This window comes from Sinocyclocheilus grahami, unplaced genomic scaffold (genome assembly GCF_001515645.1).
Source record: "Sinocyclocheilus grahami isolate Dianchi unplaced genomic scaffold, SAMN03320097.WGS_v1.1 scaffold613.1, whole genome shotgun sequence".
Taxonomy (NCBI): domain Eukaryota; kingdom Metazoa; phylum Chordata; class Actinopteri; order Cypriniformes; family Cyprinidae; genus Sinocyclocheilus; species Sinocyclocheilus grahami.
Genome location: NW_015505792.1, coordinates 700,374 through 710,373, shown reverse-complemented (window position 1 = coordinate 710,373; position 10,000 = coordinate 700,374). Strand labels below are relative to the sequence as shown.

General features: G+C 39.0%; 1 protein-coding gene across 1 annotated transcript in view; it reads right to left on the bottom strand.

Annotated features, from left to right (window-relative positions):
• Positions 1 to 10,000, bottom strand: part of inppl1a (inositol polyphosphate phosphatase-like 1a) — a 37,222-nt gene that overhangs the window by 16,541 nt on the left and 10,681 nt on the right. Inside the window, exons 14-20 of the mRNA XM_016241117.1 lie at positions 9,054 to 9,150; positions 8,839 to 8,977; positions 7,598 to 7,697; positions 6,371 to 6,459; positions 5,221 to 5,302; positions 3,885 to 3,974; positions 3,694 to 3,807 (exon numbers count right to left, since the gene is read on the bottom strand). Coding sequence (XP_016096603.1) covers positions 3,694 to 3,807; positions 3,885 to 3,974; positions 5,221 to 5,302; positions 6,371 to 6,459; positions 7,598 to 7,697; positions 8,839 to 8,977; positions 9,054 to 9,150 — 711 coding nt within the window. The remainder of the gene's footprint in view (positions 1 to 3,693; positions 3,808 to 3,884; positions 3,975 to 5,220; positions 5,303 to 6,370; positions 6,460 to 7,597; positions 7,698 to 8,838; positions 8,978 to 9,053; positions 9,151 to 10,000) is intronic.

Below are 10,000 nucleotides of genomic sequence, written 5' to 3'. Positions count from 1 at the left end.
GAGCCCGAGGCGGAGACGGAGAGCCAACGAGCCAGGGGGATGCCGAGGATCCGGGAGGCCAGGGTGGAGCCGAGGGCTCTGGCGACCGAGGCGGAGATCCGGAGATCTGCGGCGGAGCCGGAGCGACTGAGGACCAAGGTGGAGGTGATGGGAGAAAGGAGCCCAATAGAGCCAGTGGGACGGAGTGACGTGGTGCAGCCGGAGGAGCGGAGTCCTGAGGCGATGGCGGGTCGACGCCCGACCAAGGCAGAGCCGGAGGGACGAGGGAGTGACGAGTGACGGTGGAGGTGAAGGTGAGGGAGCTAGGAGCCGAGGTCGAGCCGCTGGGTCTACGGGCCGGGGCGGAGTTCGGGCCTCGGAGGCTGGAGGCGGAGGTGAGGGATTCTCCAGCCAAGGCGACGCTGGAGGATGGCAGACCCACGCCGCTCACACCTTAATGATGGTGGGCTGAGAGCGAGCAGAGGGGCTGCCAGATGACAGCGGTGGTTTTTAAATCATTGAGATACTATTATTTTTTTATTAATGTTTTTAATTAGCTTTTCTTTTTATAGGTTTTTTTTCTTTTTGTAGTTTTAGTAATTTTGTTTTGTACTTTTTTACATTTGTCTATATAGTTTAATTTTTTTTTCTATTTTTATTTAGTTTCAGTAAGTAGTATTCAATTGTTATTTAGTATATTTTTTAAATACATTTTATATCTGTTATTTTTATTTTATATAACATTTAAATAGTTTTAGTAGTTTTTTTAATACGTTTAAATAGTGTTTCATTTGTATTTCAGTTTGTCACGCTACGCTGTTGAGAGAACACGCTGGAGTCACGAGGAAAGGTTTAACAGTCTTTAATCAAGAAACACAGGAGATAACAAGAAACAAGGTGGAGCCGGAGGGACGAGGGAGCCCGGTGGAGCTGGTGGATCGACGGGTGATGGTGGAGGTGAGGGAGCTAGGAGCCGAGGTGGAGCCGCTGGGTCTACGGGCCGAGGCAGAGTCCGGGCCTGGGAGGCTGGCGGTGGAGGTGAGGGATTCTCCAGCCTTGGCGACGCTGGAGGATGGCAGACCCGCGGAGCTCGCACCGTAATGATGGTGGGCTTGAGGGCGAGCAGACGGGCTGCCAGTCGACAGCGGTGGAGGAGGCAGGAGCGGGTGGGAGGGCGGTCATTTGTGAGCCTCCGGGCATTCAGGGCTAAACTCTGGATTGGGAGCCCCCTCTAGGCTGAACACGGGAACAGGATGGTGCTCTGGAGGAGCGGACACTTGAGGGCGCTTTTAAAGAGCGGGCACTGGAGGGCGCTTTCGAGGAGCGGTCACTGGAGGTCGCTTTCGAGGAGTGGGCACTGGAGGGCACTTTTTAGGAGCGGGCACTGGAGGTCGCTTTCGAGGAGCAGGCACTAGAGGGCGGTTTCGAGGAGCGGGCACTGGAGGGCGCTTTCGAGGAGCGGGCACTGGAGGGCGCTTTCGAGGAGCGGTCACTGGAGGGCGCTTTTGTTATTTGTGAGCCTCTGAGCATTCAGGGCTAAACTGTGGATCGGGAGCCCCCTCTAGGCTGAACACGGGAACAGGATGGCGCTCTGGAGGAGCAGGCACCGGAGGGCGCTCTGGACTGGATTCGGGGACTGGAGCCCTCTCCTCCTTGCTTTGGCACATTCGCCGCGCCATACTCAGCTCACCCTCAGCCGCGGTGCAGGGGGCGAAGCTCCTCGAAAGTGCTTACACCGTCCACGGCTTTTCGAGGAGCGGGCACTGGAGGGCGCTTTCGAGGAGCGGGCACTGGAGGGCGCTTTCTAGGAGCGGGCACTGGAGGGCACTTTCTAGGAGCAGGCACTGGAGGGCACTCTGGACTGGATTCGGGGACTGGATTCCTCTCCTCTTCGCTTTGGCACATTCGCCGCGCCATACTCAGCTCACCCTCAGCCGCGGTGCAGGGGGCGAAGCTCCTCGAAAGTGCTTACACCGTCCACGGCTTTTTCCCTCGTGGCGGGCATTGTCGCCGGCTCTCGCACCTGGTCTGATGGGTTCAGCTCTACGTCCGGGGCGATCCTCTGCTCAGTCGCTCGGCTTTGCGCTGGCTCGCTGATCGTGGCGGGAAATGGCTCTCTGTCAACGGTGGGCTCGGGCTGATGCTCCGCATCACGGGGAGATGGTGGGCTGGGCTCTGGGTCGGGAGTGGTACTGGCGAGATTCTCCTCGGAACTGACTGTGAGCAGGGATCCGTTTCTCGTCAGTATCCACTCCACAAAGGCGGTGAAATCTGCTCGAGGACCATCTTCGGACGACAGCGCTCTGCACTGCACAATGTTTAGACTGGCGTCATAGAACGTACAGAGCGCGTCGTCCGGGTAGCTGGTGGTGCTTGCTAGCAGCTGGAACAGTCTCGTATGGTCCTCGAGCGAGAAATTCTAGGCGAAGGAGGGCATCCATGAGGGAACAACGGGAAACAAAAAACACTGAACGAAAAACGGAAACAAATCTGGGCAAATACGTTTATCGGTCACGGTTGCCTACTGTGAGGAGCATCGTCATCGCATCTCGTGCACCTGATAATAAGGCTGCCTCCTTAACGCACAACTAAAATTCGAATGCAAAGCTTTTGCATTTGAATGTGGATTTTTATTTTAAATTCGACGAATATTATTAAAAAATTTGGACAGCCCTAATATATGTATGTATATATATATATATATATATATATATATGTATAGTCTATTTAGCTTTAGTTTATTTTTAATTTCACTTTTAATAATTTTAGAACAAGGCAACATTTCTGATTTTCACTTAAATTTTTTAAAGGTTTTTCATTTTAATTTTAGTAATGTTATGAGCTTTTGTCACTGTTTTTCTGTTCATATGTATTTATTTTTATTTCTCTCTTCTCTTTTTTCTATTTAACTTTAAGTTCTAAAATTAATAAAACTAAAAACAAAAGCTAATAATAAAAAAAGAAACAAGAACAAACAAAAACTAATAACAATGACAAAAGCGCGTAAGAAACTGACTAAAACAAACTAAAATAATAATAAAATTTTTTTTTTTAAAGATAGTTATTGCCTTGGTAACAGAAATAAGTTTAAGTTCTAAAATTACTAAAACTGAAAAAACTTATTTCTGTTAGTTGCCAAGGCAGAAAGGCAGAAATAATTTCTGTTATTCTAATATTCAAATTTTGCTATATCTTTTAATTTTCTAATATTCAAATTTTCAGTCACAATTAATTTTTTCATTTTAGAAATGTTATGGTTTAGTCATTGTTATTTGCTTGTTTGCTTTAGTTGACTTCATTATATATATTTTACTCATTTCAGTAAGTTGCCAAAGCAACATTTCTAATTTTCATTTAAGATTTTTATCTAATATTTAATCCTTCAATTACAGAAAATGATGTGTAATAGTTGTAGTTTTAGTTCACAACAACAACATCAGTCTCAGTCCACACGGTTTCCTGCTGAGTATTCAGTGTTACACACAAACAAGGATTGTTCATTTTCTGTAAAGTATGTGGAGCATGTGGAGATCAGATTTCTGCCGGTTATAACGATGAATCTTATCTTATAAAGTGGAAAAAAAATGAACTTAAATGATTTTAGCAAATGGCTGCAATATAACAAAGAGTGAAAAATTTAAGGGGGTCTGAATACTTTCCGTACCCACTGTATAAACTTCCTCGTTGGAGGAACTCAATGACTTGGTTTCTTACCCTCCAGACAGGTTGAGTAGAACTCGATGAAGAATTTGGTTCTGCTGGCCGTCTTGACGATGGCTTCGATGTTCTCGAACTCGATGTAGGCCTGTTCTGAAGACTTGGGCAGACCTGCGGAGGAACAGCAGCTTGACGTGAGAAACACACGAGAAACACGAGAAACTGAGCCGTGAAAACACACGCCGTACCTTTCTTAGAGACGAACTGAGACGTGACGCCCACCTCAAACGTGCCGAAGACCGGCGAGTGATCGCTGGTGACGATATCATCCGTACAGCCTGACACACAGACACACACACACACAGACACACACACAAACACACACACACACACACACACACACAGAGACACACACACACACAGACACACACACAAACACACACACACACACACACACACACAGAGACACACACACACACAGACACACAGACACACACACACACACACACACACACACACAGAGAGACACATACACACACAGACACGGTCATTAAACAGCGTTTGCATATTCATGAGTGGGTGGGTAAACAAATCAGCCTCCATAACCGTCACAACATTCATCCTACAGTCAGATACTGATACAGGCTGCTATTTGTCTTTTATTTTGAGAGTACAAGGATCAGCAACAAGTAGTTTAGTTGTTCTTTATACATTTAAATGATACAATTTTATATAATTAATATAATGTTATATAATAGAATTTAAAAAAAAAATGGTAAAGATTTTCACTTAAAAAAAAAAGTGTGTATATATATATACAATTTTATATATACAGTATTTAAGTAAAAAATGTAATTCACTTTATATATATATAATTTAAGTTTTTGTTTTATGTTTTTTTATTAATTAATTCATAGATCAATATTTAATCAATATTTATATTTACATACAACAACACAATATTAAGCATTAATATTTGCATATTTAATGCAATAAAATATATTTAATATTAAACTAAATATTTAAAGAATCAGTATTTAATTACATAAATTTACATGCAACAACACACAGTAATAAATATTAATATTTGCACATTTATTTAAATAATATATATTACACATTAAATTACACGTTTAAACTACATATCAAGTTTTTTGATTAAAAAAACCCAGAGGAAGAATATTTTAATTATATTCATGTAATACTATAATAATGCATAGTGATAAGTATCAAATATTTGCATATTTAATATTTAATCACAAATTCTACTACATCATTTTAATATTTTTATAATTATTTCTGTCAACATTATTAATTTTTTGATGTGAATAAGTTGGTGAATCAGTTTTGAACTGCATACATAATTATAAGAAGAAGTATATATGTATATATAAATAAGTATATATTATACTTAAATATATAAATAAATTACAGTTTAACAGATATTCACAAAGAAAGCAGCTGTTTTAAATCCTAATAATATATCATAATTTGTACTGTATTTTTGATCAAATAAACAGTTTTGTGAGCAGAAGAGTCATAAATCATGTGGTAATGTGTCTGGTCACCGTGGTAACTGCGTACCGTAAGAGTTGCACACGATGTGCGTCTCCGGATAGGATTTCCAGAGGATTCTGTCGCACCATGAAGGAACGTTAGTCCGCATCTGAGAGACGGGAGGAAATTAAAGAATGCCATCAGGACGCTTCACTTCCTTTGGCAACGGTCAGAAGACAGGAAGTAGCCGCCTCAGGACCGTAAACATGTTCACACAGGATTCTTCCTTCATGCACATGAAGAGCAGCTCACCCAAAAATAAAGATTCATGTTAATTTACTCACATTCAGGCCATCTGACATGTGCTTTTTGTCTTAAGTAGAACTATAAAGAAGATCACCGAGATCATTGGTGATTCATATAATGCAAGTCAATGGGTGCCGGCACTTTGAGAGTCAAAAAAGCACATACAGACAACACAAAATTAACACCCATGGCTCCTGATGATATATTGAGGTCTTATGAAGCGAAATGATCAGTCTGTGCAAGAAACTGAACATTATTTACAACATTATTACCTGCAATCCAGAGCCTCGGGCAAATGGGAAAATACAGTTCTTTTCTGTGAACAAATTCTTTTGGACAGTTTGATTCACTGAACTGATTCAATTCACTAGTCCATTCACATAATCATGCAATGATTTCATACACAATTATATGATAAAAGCACCCAATATTGATGTGAAATGTGTATGTTTTACAGTCTAAAGCATATAAAGTGAATAAACAATTCAGTCCAATTTGATGAACTGATTCAACTGGTTCACTGAAAAGAACCGATTCAAAAGAATGATTCATTCACAAACTGAACCGTTTTCCTGAGGCTCTGGATTGCAGGTAATAATGTTGTAAATAATGTTCAGTTTCTTGCACAGACCAATCGTTTCTCTTCATAAGACCTCAATACATCGTCAGGAGCCACGGGGATTTTGTGTTGCCTGATATGCTGTTGTTCACACCTAAATTGCCGGCAGCCATTGACTTGCACTTTATGAATCACCAAGTAGCACAGATTCAGCTGAAACTCTTCATTACTGTTCTACCGAAGAAGAAAAGTCTCCTACATCATGTAAGGCCTGAGGGTAAGTAAAGTAAAAGCAGATTTAAATTTTTGGATGAACTATTGTTTCAAGACAGTTTTGGTTCAGTCAGTAAATGTGGGCAGTTTCTGACGTACCCCAGTCGCCTTCTGCTTCTGCCAGACGTACGTGTCTCGCGAGCCGCGCTCATAACGGTATGTGGGCGGATAGGTGATCTCCTCCTCCGCTGGACACACACACACACACACACACACACACACAAGCACGCACACAAGCGCACACACACACACACACACAAGCGCGCACACACACACACACACAAGCGCGCACACACACACACACACACAAGCGCACACACACACACACAAGCACACACACACACACAGGAAATTATGCGGCAGGGAAAGGAAATGCTGTTGAGCCAAGACACTCAAATCTCAAAGACACACATAAATAACCTAGACACAATAAATACTGTAAATCAGGTTCAGGTCTTGTTTCATTGCAAAAGAAGAACAAAATATTACTTTAAAATATTTTATATATTACTATAAGAATATTTATGAATATTTTAGTGTCTTGCACCCACTAATAAAAAAATATCAAAAATTTTATTTGGTGTCTGAATAAATGTTGGTTTGACTGTGTATGTGTATGTGTATATGTATATATTTATATATATATATATATATATATAATAACCCTGCCTGTGAAAACCCAGCTAAAGTCATTTTTTTGTGATTTACTGTTTTCTACATAAAATCATCTTCATAAAGATGTAGAACATTCTGTTAAAATATAACCTTTTTATCTTTAATATTGACTGAGTAGAGCCGTGCCAAAGACTGAAATCATAGTGAAATTAATGGTTGAAATCAAACTTTGATGCTTGTTATCTCATAATTGTAACCCTGGAGCACAAAACCATAAGTGGTAATTTTGTGAAATTGAGATGTATGCATCATCTGAAAGCTGAATAAATAGCTTTCCATTGATGTATGGTTTGTTAGGATAGCACAATATTTGAAAATCTGGAATCTGAGGGTGCAAAATAATCTAAATATTGAGAAAATCATCTTTAAAGTTGTTCAAATGAAGTTCTTAGCAATGCATATTACTAATCAAACATTAAGTTTTGATATATTTACGGTAGGAGATTTACTAAATATCTTCATGGAACATGATCTTTATGTAAAGGGGTTAAAAATGTTACTTTAAATGTTATAACTTTCACCAAAATTATGTTTTTGTTCATTTATTAATTGTTTGGAGACCTCTTGTGGCGATATTAAGTATTTATATATATATTATTGTTTGTTTGTTTATTTATTAGACACATACAGACAGACAGAGGTGAGGCGTACCGAAGCGAAGGAAGACCTTGTTCTTCTCTCTCTCCAGATTTAGCTGGTCCACCTTCAACAATGGCTCAAACTCCTTCCTGTTGATGTAGTTGAGGATTTCCTGTGAGAGAGAGCGTGTTCAGACTCACAGCGGTCACTACTGAGTACACTAGAGTACTGCACAGCACCATATCACTGGAGGTCTTCACCTGAGCAGATCTGGGTCTTAAACACTGGCACGCTCTCAAGGAGCAACATAAAGCTATATAAATGCCTCGTTCATTCAGGCATATAAATGCAGTTGATGCACAACTCATCGATGAAATTAAATGAATCAAACTGATTACTACTAAACCATAAGTGTATGTTTTCATGTCAAAAACAATTTGTGAAAATCCACAGAGTGCACACAGAAGCCCACATTTCTGACATGCACAAAAATACAGGCATCATCTGGCAACATGGGAAGAAAATGTAGCTAATGTAAATGTAAACGTTTCAAATAAGGTATAAAGTTGAGTCTAATACTATTTTACTTTGGTCATGTCAACATTAAGAGAACATTCCATTGTTACATAATGTAACGTTACACGCTACATGCTCTCTGAACGTTCTAAAACAAGTAGTAATGTTTAAAAGTGTTACATAAACGCAGGCTTGTTACAGTTAACTGAAACAATGTTACTATAGATAACTGAAACAAAGTATAAAATCTAAAAAACTATTTCAGCTCAACATTTCTCATTTCCATTAATTTACCTTGATGTACTAAATAAACTGAAACTGAATTATACTCTATTGACATTTAAACTAACACAAAACTACTAAAACTTTAACTGAAATTAAAATAAAAGCAGAAACGATAAAAAATTAAATCTCATTCAAATAGTATCTCAGTGATACTGAAATAACACCGGATGAGCGTCCAAATAAAACATTTCAGAAACAATAAATGCTCCATGAACGATGTATAAATAATGTTTTTGTGCTAATGCTTTGAGAACATTATTAAAGACCAGATAACTTTGAATGAACGTTCTATTAGCACATATGCACATTCATAATTCTGTCTATGGACTTTTTCTTTTTCTCTATATTTTATAACTATTGTTATTTATAACTTATTGTCAATTCTCTTTTATTACCTTAGTTATGTGTATGTCTGCACTATGTTGTACTTTCTGTAATGGAAGCTCCTAACACAAGCAATAAAGCTCTTTCTGACTCTGACTCTATTAGACAACACCGGCAGAACGGTTCACCTGTATGTCCATGTCCAGCCGGTAGTTGAGGTCGCCAAACCAGAAGAGATGTGTGAATCTCAGCGAGATGTCGAAGGAGTTGAGCTGTTTATCGCCCAGCGACAGCTGACGCAGGATGTCCAGATAGTTCTGGTTCCGTCTGCCGGGGGTCAGAGGTCATTAGTGCATCACACGTTCACTGACCGTGAGCTGTGACTGTATTACGCCAGTCTCACCTGTGGATTTTCTCATTGCCGGACGTCAGGTGACAGTTCACGAAACCAAACGACGTCCCGTTAAACATGAAAGACACGCCCACTGCTCCTTTGTTTCCTGGGAAACGATAACAAATAAATAATACAACTTAGGTCTGCATGATTTGGGGAAAGAATCAAATTGCTGGTAAATTTTTCTAGAAAAATTGCAATTAATAAAACATTTCAAGTTTGCTATGCTTGTTTGTAGGACTGCGAAATTTGGCCAAAATTGTGTGATTGTACATCAATAAGGCCATAAAATAATAACAGTAGTAATAATATATTTAAAAATACACTATTTATATAATCTAAATAAAAACAAAATGAGAAATACTGCTATTGTAATATTTCACAGCAAATTAAAATATATATATATATTTTAGAAAAATAAATCAGGTATAAAATGTTTAAAATACCAGCTTTAAAATGTGAATTTACTGTTAATTTTAACAGTAAAAATTACATACAGAACAACTCACACTGGACTCTAGATTATAATTATTATTAAATTATAAAACATTAATTAAATTAATAAAAAAATACATTACTACAGTAATAGTATTATTGTACTGTAAAATAAAAATAATTTAATATTATTTAATAATAAGAGTATTTAATTTACTTTACTTTAATTTTAGGGTCAGGCTTTTTCAAACGTTAAAACACAGAATTTTTATTTTGACGGAAAATCACCGGGAGCCTTAAAACATCTGTTTTGTTAAAAAAACGGTTCTCATAACATCTTGATTTTGTTATACAGATTAATCATACAGCCCTAATACAAGCAAATAAATACATGTGCATAAACTAATGAAAAATACAGCAATGAACAGCTGACTGGTAAAGTGGTTGAGTTAGTTTCAGTACTGTGGGTTAGTAGTGTGTGTGTGTGTGTGTGTGTGTGTGTGTGTGTGTGTGTGTGTGTG